Source organism: Seriola dumerili, unplaced genomic scaffold (assembly GCF_002260705.1).
Source record: "Seriola dumerili isolate Sdu_G_001 unplaced genomic scaffold, Sdu_1.0 BDQW01000079.1, whole genome shotgun sequence".
NCBI lineage: Eukaryota > Metazoa > Chordata > Actinopteri > Carangiformes > Carangidae > Seriola > Seriola dumerili.
Genome location: NW_019174334.1, coordinates 1,363,199 through 1,377,375, shown reverse-complemented (window position 1 = coordinate 1,377,375; position 14,177 = coordinate 1,363,199). Strand labels below are relative to the sequence as shown.

Genomic DNA, 14,177 nt, shown 5'->3' with positions numbered 1-14,177 from the left:
ATTTATCCCCTAGGGGAAATTCAAGAAACAGTCTTGTAGAATAGAATAGCTTCTTTTACCCACAGCATTAAGTAGCTCCAATTTGTGTCAAATTGCCCAGGTAAAAGTCTAAAATAATAAGAAATGGGAAATACTGCAGACCTGTATGTGTTTTGTTGTATATATATGTGTGTGTGTGTGCGTGTGCATTCGTATGTATGCACTAGTCCCTTCGTTACCCTGGCCTGACCACAACAAGAGAGTCCATCAGTTGTGCTTTGCGAAGCCAGCAGTAGGCTCAAACCTCCAACCCAGCCCAGCCATGTTTGAGGTCTGTGACTGCATGCACACATCCCAAACAGTTCTTGTTGTGTGGAGGGCAACGTTGGACCAAACCCCAGATTGTGGTGATTATTACTGGTGACCACACACGTATAGCTGCACACATGCAGGCTATAAAATATTTAACTCTAGACTTCCATCCTCTCTCTTTCTGTCTTGTTTGCTCTCAACATGGAATCAATTTTGCAAGAAACAAGATCCATGTTTGTTAGTTGGGCAGGAGCATCACCAGAGGGTTTTTCCCCTTCCCTCTTTTAGGTCTTTTAGTTTTGTCATAGTGGGAGGGAGATTATACAACTTGGGTTTTGCGCCACTGACATTAATATACTCGTAAGTCATTGCAAAATCATAGCCACGCTTTATTTTGGAGATGAAAAGGCATTCATCTCATCTCTTTGTCTGTGTAGATTAAAGCATCCAATCTAAGCATCCATACAATGGAGGAAAAAAAAAAAAAAAAAAAAAAAAAAGTTTGACCCATCTCATGTCATAGAGTACATTGTCTCAGATAAGGACAATAGCTGCTTCAAACCACGGTGAAGGGAAATCACTTCTCATCACTTCATTGTTTCTCTTCAGTGTCTAATCAGGTCCATCTTTTGTTTAGTTTTTTTTTTTAGTTTTTGCCCCTATTTACCACATAGAGCCATTCTGTTTTGTAGGTTTTTTTTTTTTATTTCATTAAGCTACACTGTGCATGTTGACGTCGTCCCGGTGACTTTGTAAATATGTATGATTTCACCAAACTTGATGAAACATATTTTGATCGAAATGTCTGTTTGTTTATTGATGTTATCTGAGGAAGTGAATTGCTTGCAGACTCGGTATATCCTGTTTGTTTACCTAGCCACAGGACTCTACGGTACCACCAAGCCTCAGCCTCCAGTCTGCACTCTCCTGGATATATGGTCCTGATTACAGGATAATCTTTCCTTTAGTGGACTGAAGAGCTTTAGGGCAGTAGCAATGCAAATGCTGCACTATGGATATTGCTGATAAGAATAAATCTATGCACACCAACTGGTCTCATGAAGTGAGGCTGGGCTTTTTTTTAAGGTATCACAATAAAGTGGATTTTATTGGAATCAAGGTGAAACCAGGACATGGATTTTGTAGCAGTCGCACCTTTATACACTGTATAATAACTTACAGTATAATAAAGATTATACAAATACATTTGGGGATCTGTTGGTGGCCTTGTTTGTTATTGCTGAGCAGACCCAGAGCTAGAGGAGGACAAGATGAAGTCATGCTATTGGATTTGGGGGGATACCACCAAAGAGAGAGAAATTAAGTTGGGGAGGGGATTCAGTTAGAACGCTCATCCCGCCTTGCTCCTTTATGAGGGCTGTAATTAAGGATTGGCTTGTGGTGTTGTGGTTCTGCCGCCACAGAACGCCTCATGTATCTGACACACAAAGATCAGTGCCACAGACCCTGGGAATCATGTTCTGTCATTTATCACAGGATAGTTGCTTCACTTGTTTTCCACCATACCTCCTCTTTGGAAAGACTGTTCAGTCCACTTTGAAGCCTGAAAATCGTAAAACGAGGAGCCCGTCACATCCCAGGTTTGTGTTGAAAGACTGCACTGTATGTACATCACAGATCTCCCAGAGCCTTATTCTGTGTCAGCACTTTGTCAAATCAAGTCAGTCTCTCATTAAGTGCTTAGCACATCAAATGATGTAAGTCCTGGCATCAGTGGTATCATAACTTACCTAGTGTAAACCAAACTTGCAGGAAGGTGGAATTATGTCTGACAGGTTTTATTTCTCACCTGTGCCTGGAGCTCGTGTGCACTTGGTCCATTGGCTTAACAGATCATCTGGCCACTTGTGTCCCATCATAGGAATAAATAGGAGGATTAGGCACGCTGCCATTACAGGACTTGGCAAACCCCAGTCTGTCTAACAGGTCCCTTTCCAAATCATACGCTTGGCCAGGAAGAGGTAGGAGCAAAATAGGCGAGAGCAGCCACTATTACTGATCCTATCTGCCTTTTTAGACTTTCTTTTTATTTCCTATGCTTTAGAATACGATCGTCTTTACTTTTGTATAATACCAATATCATGTGCACTTAGGAAACTATCCAGAATGACTGATTTATTGTTCCTTAACTACCTTTGCAAGATTTGCTGCTGTCAGGCTCTTGGCCAACAGACTAGTGCTCATACATGCTCCTATAGATTTACTGAAAGTTATACAAAAAATTCCTGAGCCACTACTGAAAGTCTTACATCCCACATTCACTAAACACAGTGCACTGCACGCTCTGTGCTTTCATCTACACTTGTTGTGGTTTCTTGTGTTTTTCTAAAGCCCATAAAATAATAATTGCCTCTTTCTTTCCAGGAGATATGGCTCAGATATTTCCACCAATAGCTGAAAATAATATAAAGAGTTAATTGAAGGGTCTTTCTTCTAATGTGACTTTCTCTCTTCTGTGTTCTCCTTGCTAACTAGCGTCAGGCTGTCTGGGAGGCTGATCTGAAGGCTGTGAGAGGTGGGAGCTCTGCCGGGCAGACGGGCCTGCTACTGGGTGACTCCCTCTTTTCTAAAGAGCTGGAGAACATGGGCAAACAGCTCGCTGGTAGGCAGCTTTGTGTATGTGTATGTGTGCTGTGCCTTTGTGTCTGTATGAGTTGAGTTTGTCTATGTACGTATTGGGGGCTTTAGTGATGAATTGTACGGGGAAAGTCCAATCAAATACTTTCTTTGGAATACAGAACATAGTCTACACTGAACTACAGAGATGTCTGAAATGGAAAGGGCTGTAGGGAGCATTTATGAGGAGTGGGAGGGGGAGAGTCTAGCCAAAGAATGCACCGCTTTTGGCCAAAGGATTTTCTTGGATAATTAAAAAGTTAAATGTGTCAAGACTAAATAGAAAAACTAATTAAAGTAATTTCCACATGCCAGGAATTTATCTGAGCTCCAGCTTTGACAGGTTCAATCAGTAAGCCGAGCTCTGCTGAGTCATTTGGAAATGATCGAAGCTGGAGAATGGCTTTGTCTGACAAAGTGGCGTTTTGGAAATCATTATTCCGAGTGTAGTGATGCTTGTCTTTGATATATGTGACGTCTGTGTGACTCAGACTGCTTTTGTTGTCATAATGATCAAGTACGTATTCGCTTATGAATCAGATGAAAGCCTGGGACGGCGGCCAGAGGGAACGTCGCCATTCGCCGTCATGTGTCACCCACTTGCTTGTTTATGCATGTCCTCCCCCTCTGTTTGACAGTGTCACTGTGTGTAAAGACTTCGTACGTGCCTTCACATACCAAGCTTATTTGAAGCATATTCATCCCACTTAGTGAACCTATTACTGTCACCCAACAGTGGTCCCAGCTGCAACAACCTTCTCAGTTCATCTGCACATCAGCACTGAAAACACCGGTTGCCTCTGTGAACACGGTACAAAACAGCAAACTGCCGCTCAGGACCATTTGTGTTAACAACACACTAACTTTCCCCCAGAGGTCCTCAGATGGCATTGATTGTTTTACAACGAGATACTGCATATTCAGGCTTAGTGCTCCCACCAGGCATCTCAGGGAAGCTGTTCAACAAGCTAATTCAACTCTTTCAAGCCTTTACTAGCTGCTAATACTTTCCTTGTTTGGAGCCAGAGCCTTATTTTTCATCTCAAATCATTACCCCAATTCTATGGTTGTGCAATCATCCCTTGTTTCCTTTTTTTGTGATGAAAGGAATCTTTTTTTTTTTTTTTTTTTTTTGATAATACACGCATAAATTATTGCTCACTGAATTTGTCACTGAAGGATGTTAAGTACAGTTTGATTTGAGTTTCACCTCAGGGTGGGTTTTGTTTTAAAACGTCTGCTGTTGCTGATACAATTCACTGGTTTTGGAAATTATGAACGTATTTTCAATCCCTTTTGCCATTTCACACAGACATGCCATATTGCTCTACGCATCAGTGTGTAAGAAGTTGCTAAACAAGGCTAACAAGGCTAACTTTACCGAGCATTCAATGCCAGCTTTTGATTTTTGACACTTTATGATGCTACATATATATTTATGGTCAAAAAGTAATGAGGTTCAATAGTTACACCATATTTGAAATGTGTACTTGTGCCCATTTTTGTTCTAATCCAAGGACAATTGCTGGTGCTTGAATTTCTCCAGGCAAGCAGTATGTTGTACCGTTGCAAGCCTGCAGCTGAAATACAGACAAATGATATGTCATTAGTGCATTCGTTTATTTTCAGAGAAGGGACCTAGTAAAGTTTGCATGAGTTCTAAATGGTTGTATGGCGTGCTCTGGCCCTGTACTCTCTCACCACGTGCAACTGCTGCTTGATCAAAGAGTTTAATAGATTAGATCTGTTTCCATTTGTTCTTGTCTCCTTTTCTCTGTCTCATTTTCTCCACGTTTTTCCTCTTCCTATTACCGAATGATTGGATCAAAACCTATCAAAGATTTCTACCATATGGATTTTGATGGTAACTCTTTGATCTGCAGGAGCTGTCATTATTTATCAGTGTCTGTGAGATGGCTTGTAATATTTCTGTGCTAAACACGGTCAACTGCACAGAATTTTAAAGTAAAGCTGCATATGACAGGCCTCTTATTAATGCCAGGAAGTCAAGGGAAGCAACTGGTTTACGATAAAGTCATGAGTGGACCAGCCATTTAAGGAAGGGAGAATGATTTTCATAACAAAAACATGTGGTGTTTATCATTCAGCTGGTAAATAACTTGAGATTAAAAAATCAACTTTATGGGAACAGATTACTAATGAACATATCCTGTTTACGATATAATAATAACACCAGTCATGGTGGACAGGGTGTGTGCGGTTAAGGGTTTAAACCGGGAAATCACTGAAGTACTTGCCCCTCAGCAGGTCTTACGGTTATGATCTCACTGTTATACAGATTTTCAACCTTATAACAAAGCCGCTTTATGGTTTCTACTATAATGTTATACACTGCAGTCCCGCCACTTCCACAGGCTGATGTCATGATATGCCCTGAACACCCCAGAGAGTTCATTTTCTTTCAGCTTTTCAGTCAGAGTCAGTCAGAGTGAGGCCAAGCTGCGACCTGTACCTTCACTTTTCTCTCTTATTATTTAGAGAAGTAACATGTGTACAGTGTATTAGGGTTAAAGCAACACAGACACAATGTCATGCAGTGTATATGCAAGTCGCCGAGCACATGGTCAAGGCAGTATTCAGTAAGTGCTCTGCAATGTATCTCACTGTAAAGGTCAACCTCCATATAATCAGAGCTGATTAAGCACAGAAACAGCAATCTAATTATCCATGTCAGAGCATTGAATGTATTTGATCCCTCAAGTATTGTATACAAAATAGTCTGGAATAGATTTCAAACCAACCCAGTAATGTCCCAAAGCTGCATCCAGAGTAGTGTTGCAGGCGTTCTCTGCTTTGCATACTAAATGGATAGTTGTCAGTGAATAGGGAGCATGTGTTTCACATTTTAGTGTGGAAAAATGTTGTTTGTAAAGGGCGAAAGCACCATTTGCTCAAAAACAAGGGAGTCAAGGTTTGTGAAATACTTGTCATGCTTCCTTTTGTTACTTATTTAACGTCACACATATACAGTTTTCCAGAAATACTCACAGCTGATGAGTCATCCCTGAAATTATCCCTCTCAAATGATAACTCCCAGACTGGTGTGTTGAGTCCTGATTGCCAAGATCTGGAACGAAAGCATGAAACACGGAAAAAATGACCCAGATGTTGATCACAGAAGTTGGCAGCGTCACTTCTTTTACAAACAGAAATGTTTTTGAGACTACCAGTGAGGCAAACAAATGTGCTTTTGTCAGGAACAAGGAACAAAAATATTACCAGGCTGTGCTTACTGTATATCAACTTGGAACCTTTTCTGACAGAGGAAGTTGGATTCACCACAATTTACAGGGTCTATAAATATTGTCATCATTGCCCAGAAGAAGGATTAAACCGAGCAGTCTCGCCCACTTTAATGCTCTGTAAAGTTTGTGAATCATCAGTGCACCAACCTCCACATCCTCTGAATATGTAATGAAAAATAAACCTGACTCTATCAAGGAATCTCCTCGTTCATTTGCGTTATCTGGTGTAAAATGGTACAGGTATCATTGTCAAAATCCAGTTCAAAAATATGATTTAAAATCTGGTAACTACACCAACTCACTTGTTCAGACTGTGTATGTGTTGACTGTTTTGAAATTTAAAATATGATGATCTGGATTCTGACTTGGATTATGTCCCTTTTTTTTTTCCTGCAGAGGTTGAGAAGGATCTGGCCAAGCTGGCAGAAGCAGGGAAGATGACCACTCGGAGCTCTAACAATCTGCACAGTAGTCTGCTCCACACCCCTCTTCACCACAGAACGCTGCCCGACACGCTTCCTCTCCCCAGTCTGGTCTCCAGGCCCCAGTCTCCAGCTGGCAGCCTCTCAGGCAAGCCCTGTGGCGTGGGTCTCCCTTTGCTGAGCCCCAAGCCCACCTCCCTGGTCATGGGTCGGACTCAATCTCCCAGCAACCCTGGGAGCAGGACTCAAACCCCCCGAACACCCAGCAGGCCCCTGACGCCAAATAGTTTACTGACACGCTCCACCTTTAACCCTGGATCTCATAAAGAGGTGACCTTCAGGAGGTCGCGGAGCCGTCCTGTCACGCCCACGAGTCAGCCAATGCATCCCCGACCGCTGCTCACCCCTCCTGGGCTAAGCACTACAGACAGCCTTGGTGCCAGCCTACGGGCCTATCTGTCTGAGGTAAGACTCCAAATTGAGAGATATACCTTTATCATCAAAAACATATTTTTGCTCACTGTGGTGTAAGAAGTGATGTAAGCAGAAGTGCACGAAGGCGAAGTCGCATTGTGGAAGCATTGCCTTCACAAACTCCGTTCTGACACAGACACAACTGGGTGGTCTTTGTCAAATGTACAGCAAAAAAAGCAAAAAGGAAAAACTTTAAATCGTTTTTACACGTTTAGTAATGGAGCAAGTGTCAGTGCTGTAACTGTTATTTGTAAAGGACCGGTTTAACATTTTGGAAAATACGCTCATTTGTTTTTTCTGGTGGATGTTTATCGAAGATCGATACCACTCTCTTATCTGCCCATTAAATACACAGCCAGCGTCAGGACAGAGTCATCTTAGCTGACTTTAGAGACTGAAATTAGCTAGCCTGGCTCTGTCAAAATGTAATCACCCTCTAACACCTGTAAAACTCACTAATTAACACCTTATGTCTCTGTTTAATCTGTACAAAAACAACAGAAGTGTAGAAAGATTCACTGTGTCACTGTAGGAACTGTGCCTAGCCAAGCAATAGCCATTCAGATTACCCCCCCCTCCCCTTTTTTAACCTTTGGCCGGAGACAGGCTTAGCTGTTACGTCACGCTTCTAGTCTCTATGCTAAACTAAGTGTCTTCTGGCTGTGGCTTCATATTTAATGGACAGACATGGCAAGTGGCATTGATTTCATGTAACTGTTGGCAAGAAAGCGAATAAGCAAAGTTTCCCAAAATGTTGAACTACCCCAGAAAATGTTACATTTTAGAGATTTCTTACATGTAAGATTTATCTAGGAATAAAACAGATCAAGTACACCCAGACTGTGTAAAACATGAAGTCAAATTGTCATAAACTTTGGGTCAAGGACTCGAAAATGAATCCAGCTTTACTATAACGTTTTAGTGCGAGTGAGAGCGAACGTGTGCGCTGAGTGGCAAATAGGCTCGATGCCTAAGTAAAGCTGGCTGTAGAACACGAGAGCCTTTACACAGAGAGATTATGACTGTGAGCACCAGAACACACAATATCACACATGTGCATACCCTCACAAACACAAATACACTCTTCGTGTGGGGTTTAGTGGAGAGTCACGGAGGTCTGTACAGTAGTATGTCATTTCACTGTGGAAAAATGAGTCTGGCATAAAAGGGGAACTTTCAATGGGATTTCTTTCTTATATTCCTTTCATGATCTACTTAACAGCAGTGCTGTTAAATATGAGACCTTTTTGAAGGCTTTATTAATGGTGGGCAGGAATTTTGCAGTCCCTCTGTATACTTTTTTTTTTTTTTTTAAACACTAGTTGACACCTAGTTTGATTATCCCAAACGCTGCACCCAGTCTGGTTTTATTGAGGCCAGCTGGTCCCATGTAGACTGAAGCCTCTAAATGAGGCCTATACGGAGAGTGAAGGAATACTGTGTGTGTGTGCATGTGTGTGCGTGTGTGTGTGTGTGCGTGTGTGTCAGCTTTTGACATCTGTGTTTGAAAGTTTAATTGGGGATTTTGTACAATTCAGTTTTCTGACCTGTCGCTCCTTCTCATGGAGTCACTGCAACTTTATGTGTCACACCATTAGAACCTCAGACAGGACCAAGACAACATGTATCTGTTTGAATGAGAACACACTCAAAGATTGGATTAGCTTTGATGTTTGAAATCTATAACAGTCAACTAAGATCTCGCAGCTGGATTAAACATACAGTACATGTAGAGAGATGAACAGGTTGATAAATAAACTGACAGACTGATTCTCTTTTTCTAACCTCATTTTCCATCTCTGTTTTCCTCTGTCCATTATCTACATGAGTAAGAATTCTCTTCCATCATTGCTGTTCTGTTATGTTCCATTTCAGGATGAGTTTTACCAGCAGTTACAGGCCATCAGACAGCCCTGGCATATTCCCAGTGACACAGACAGTGACATCCTGGAGCCTCCTGAGCAGGATAAGAGTGAGTGACCTACCTAGCTCTTCCTTCCTTCTCTATTTACTTTTTTTAAACTTAACATTGTTTGTCATCTCCTGTTTCAGGTGCCCTTTCCGAGAGCGAGGAAACATTCAGTTTCTCAAAGCCTGTCAGTTAAAAATACATTTCTCTGGCTAATTGCCATAATGTTTTTACCTTACCACAGTATTTTTTTTTCTTTGCAAGATGTGAGGCTCATTTCATTACAGTAATGCCACTTCACCACAGTGAATAACTAATGCATTAAAGTGGCAATAGATCTATTAAAAATTGACGATTAATGTGCAAGTATTCCTTGTAAAATTCTGAGATGGAGCACAAGGGCTGCCGCATAAAAAGTTCAATATTTCACAGTTGGGTGAAATCCCGGGGGGTGTCATACAGGGGAAATGTCATGTAAAATTTCCCTTCCTGGAACCATGTAATGGATATATTTCTATCAAGATGCAGTCGATAGACATGAACAGCACTAGCCGGAAAGTCATAAATCCTGTTGTAGTAATGGTCTGGTTGATATACAGTGCAGCATATTAGTCCGGCTTTGAACACGACAGAACTAGATCAGACCTCCTTGAATGTTCTGGTCCATAAATCACATGAATGTATGTGGCAGTAAGGTCCGATGGTCAGAGGCCTGCCAGAGTGAAATTAACAGTAGTTCTCAATTCACTGAGGTCAACTAACAAACTGTCAAATTTATGCTCTCTTAACATTGGTTAACATATGACTAAACTTCTGAGATCCTCTGAGATGTTTAATGTTGAATTTATACTGTAGCCGCACTAAATGAAAACTAACTTATGTAAATATTCCATATTTTTTTACAGAACAGGTCTGCTGTGTGCGGTAGGGAGATGTTGGACAGAAGAAATAGCACACTGAGACTGTTGCTAGTCTTAGAGCCTTACCAGTTGTTAGTGGTGTAGTGGTGCCTGGAGAAGTGGTGTACTCTTAACTATACTCTTCTCGATGCCCCAAAGGTTTTTAAAGCGTCCCACCCAGCAAAGGATAAACGCCCTGTGTCATAAACAATGACATGTAAGACTACTCTTGTATATTCACTTTACCCAAAAATGGCTCAGTATTATTTGCACATTGTCACTTAACGTCTGTTGCATGAATTCAGGGAGAGAGGATCATTAAATGAATAATGATAATGATAATTAACATTATCTACAGAAGAGATGAAGATTTGGCAATCAGTACTGTCCCACAGACTGTAGGGTGAGACAAAGGGAACTATTCCTTATTCCTTAGTCCAGCAAGTGATTTCTTTTTTTTCTTTTTTTTTTGGCAAAGTGAAGGCATGACCGTCTCTACTCTGCCTCTGATTGGCTTACCCTGATATTCTTGCCTTAACCCTAACCAAGCGTCACTCCTCGTGCCTAAACCTCCCTCGCCACCCTAGGAAAAAAAAGTTTGACTTGCAGCACACAAAGTTCTTTGACACTAAATGATGCGCATCAGAGGGCATGTAGAAGTGGGTAGACACAATGCAGACTGAAAAATGCGTAGGTATATACTGTATACCTATGTATGACCTGCACACCACAATTGCCAGTCGGACAGAACATTTGTCCACATCTTGCCACTGAAGGAAAGGTTTTGAAGTCAATAAAATCAATAGGGTTTATCCCCTTGGAAGCATGATTTTGCTCTGCAATTTTCATGACCATATCAGTGTTATTAGATCATGAGATACTGTGTGCAAAGTTTATTATTTGGCCTAACATGCTGCAAACAGACGCTCACGGAGTGTCCAAAATGTTCATCCTCTGGGATATCTCGTGGTTGTGCTTGTCACAGTATGACCTGATCAAAATTCGGAAACTAAATTTCACGGTAACCTAGCTCGTAGTTCTTAGGACATATCGCTCTGGAGAAATGTGCAGGACGGGCAGACAGACCTGTGGCGTTCATTGACGAATTCATGTCCAAAAATGACACATTCAATACATTCAGAAATGTTTTCAAAACAACTTAGCCCTGTTTTTTCTCAGTAAACAAAGCATCAGCACCAGCTACTCAAACTGAAAACCAAGTGCATGTGGGACTTCATTGACGTTATGAAACAAGAATTCCAGTCAAACAAAGATCAAGCAGGCAAATGGTTGTCACATGGAAATATAACCCCTCTGACAAGTTTCTCTAGAGGGTCATTGTTTTGCTAAATGTGTATCTTGCAAAATAAATGGATAAATTTTCGTAATAGCCCCTGGAGGCTTGCTTTAATCCTTGGCAGCAGTAATGGCATGTTGAGAAAGGATATGAGCCACATATTGAATTAGAGGTGGCTTAGACACAGGGAGAGGAGACTGACAGAGAAAAAAGACCCAACAGCCACAAGACGTGACAAAGCACTTTCTGGCGTGAGAGAGGGCCCACAGGACTCTTTGCTGAAATCTGGTTCGTGTGTCTTCGGGTGTGCGCATGTTTATGTGTGTTTGTTAAACATGTGAGTGATTGTATTAATCTGGGAAGACATTAAAATTGTTTTCATGGAGCATTTTTGCCCCCTTAATTTTTCAGTCTTTTCAGGGGTAGTTGTTTCACCTATGAAATAATACTGTTGAATCACATTGTGATTTTCTTATTTTCAAAAATTATAACCTGCAAACAGAGGTGCAGGGCAACTGCTTTAGCCTGTTACTTAGAAAGTTTCCAATCAAAATTACTCAGTTTCCTCTGACAGGAAAAGGTAAGGAAGAAAAACAAAAAAAAAACATCCTGTTTCTTGACTCAAGAGCATTTTAAACACCATGGTGGTCATGTTTGTCCATAAAGTGGTTTGCTCTGTTCTGAGTCTGTCCACATACCTGTATGCACATGTGTCCATGAATATGTGGCTCATTTAATTAGTGCAGTGACACCCTCTTCCCAGTATCACAGCAGATGTGTCTGAGCCTGCGCCAAGTGTATGGTGAGAGCTAAATAATAGGGGAAAAATCCATAGCTATTTCCTGTTATTCTATAAACTTCCACAACAGGACAACCACACATACCACAATTGAGATGAAAGGGATCTGTTCTTTTTCTCACTTCACTTCACAAACCATTTATCCTGTACGGCCCTGGCCATCCCACTTAGCACATGAATGAATTCAATGTAGACATGCACATTGGTAGTAAATCAGAATGTTATGTCAGACCTGTCAGGACACCTCATTGGGTTGAATGTATACAGTGTTCAAAGATAGTTTGCAGTATTAATCTTCCGAGAATCACAATTCATAATTGTAGGAACAGTGTTGTTGTGTGGTTGCACATGGTGGACATGGTAACCATTTCAGCACGTACACCACTCAGTCCTGAGAAACTCTTGCTGAGAACATTGATATCACTCTCATACCTGTCGGATGAAGCTACAGCCTGTTAGCTTTACCATAGAGAATAAACAGTGTGTTTACAGTGTTTTTACTAAGCTAAGCTAACTGGTTGCTGGCCATACCTTCATATTTAGATATTTAAAGGTACAGTATACACAAAACTCATAGCAAGACAGTGATTATCCCCCTTAAGAGCCATTGTGCAACTCTTCGTGACACATTTTCTGTCTTGATTTTTACAGGTGGTGCACGAGATGCCAATAAGAGATCCGTGTTTTCAGGTGAGGATCTGAACAGTTAGAGGCGTCACAGCCTAAAATCCAGAGAGACAGACTCATGTCATAAAGTGCTGTTTCCCATGGGTCACCAAAAACCAGCCATGTGTGAGTTCTGCTATTGTAAGCAACTGTCTTAAATTGAGAGAGCCTCAGTGTCTGTCAGTGACCTCATTTGTAGAGCCACAACATGCTACCTAAATAACTACCAATGGGTGACTTACTGTGAAAGCCTCCACCTTCATTTATGGTCCATTCAATTACCGTCACAGGCTAAATGGAGGGCACAGTGGCTCTGAAATGTGATTGGTGGAGGCTGGCCATGTGTGGAGACAGCAACGCTGTTGCCCAGTTCCATTAAGTCACTTGGGTTCTGAGTTTACACGCAGCAGACAGCGTCAACTCTCAGCGTCAACATTTGGGAGAAGGAGAAAGTCTGTCTGGTTTGAGGTTGTCTGCGGTTCTCCTTCTTGTGGCTCCGGAGGTGCCCACAGTTCCCAGTGTCAGTGTGCCAGTCTGGAGGGAGATCTGAGAGCAGGCTGCTGCTGCTTGGCTATCAGAGAGGCCAGAGCATTGCCACGGTAACCAAACCCAAAGCTCACTGCTTTAAGTCACCCCAATCACTGCTCTCCCAGAACTTATTATGAAATATAGTCGTTGGAACCTCCACTGGGCAGCACCAGGCCTCATTTTCCACCTCATGTTTGTCTATGACATGTTCAAATATTAAATGGCTGTTTCATAGTAATTGCTCCAGTTATTATTCTTATTAGCGGTTATATGTGTCTGATTTTGGTTACTAGGAGACTGATGTTTTTGTCTTTCATTTTTCACAGGCCTTTAGTGATGAAGACCAGAGACATTGATCCAATCAAACTATTATGCAAACCACTGGACATTTTGAATATGTGTACAGAGACAATTATTTTTATAATTCATATGAATGAGAAAAAAAAAAAGATTGTATACTTTTTTCCACAGATATTTCATAGACATTGTACTGTAACTGTATGATACAATGTGAAAATATTACTTCAGAGTATGGAATACAACATTTATTTTTGTTTGCTCTATAGCATGCTATTGAACCTCCAACGTGGAGTCTAGAAACAGATGCATTTTGTTGTTGACACACTTTTTTAGGCCTAGTGCATATTCACATTGTGAGGGCAGCACACCCATGTTAAGAAAAACCTTTATTGATATGCACTGTTAAAAGATGTAGTGTTTTTCAAATAACAAATACCCAAGTCGTGGAGGGAATACGAGGAATGCTGTTATCTTAATTAAAATGATTTGGTGCACATGTCCCCTTTCTGTTTATGCGCTTCTTTTTTGTATAGAGAATATTCAGAGTTTTGAGACATGCAAACGCTGAGTTTGAGAAGAGTTAAACTGTGGTGCTGATAGAGACGTAGAAATCTGTCTTGACCATGACTACATTCTGTGTGTTTGCCTGGGCGCGTTTTGGTTAAACTGTGGTTGTCTGAGTGATACAC

The 14,177-nt window shown here is 41.2% G+C and overlaps 1 protein-coding gene across 1 annotated transcript in view; it reads left to right on the top strand.

Annotated features, from left to right (window-relative positions):
• The window catches only part of cunh8orf34 (chromosome unknown C8orf34 homolog), a 55,775-nt gene extending 42,194 nt beyond the window's left edge, over nt 1–13,581 (top strand). Inside the window, exons 11-15 of the mRNA XM_022744341.1 lie at nt 2,788–2,914; nt 6,591–7,081; nt 8,966–9,062; nt 12,646–12,684; nt 13,515–13,581. Coding sequence (XP_022600062.1) covers nt 2,788–2,914; nt 6,591–7,081; nt 8,966–9,062; nt 12,646–12,684; nt 13,515–13,522 — 762 coding nt within the window. The 3' untranslated portion in view covers nt 13,523–13,581. The remainder of the gene's footprint in view (nt 1–2,787; nt 2,915–6,590; nt 7,082–8,965; nt 9,063–12,645; nt 12,685–13,514) is intronic.
• Nucleotides 13,582–14,177: the final 596 nt, after the last annotated feature.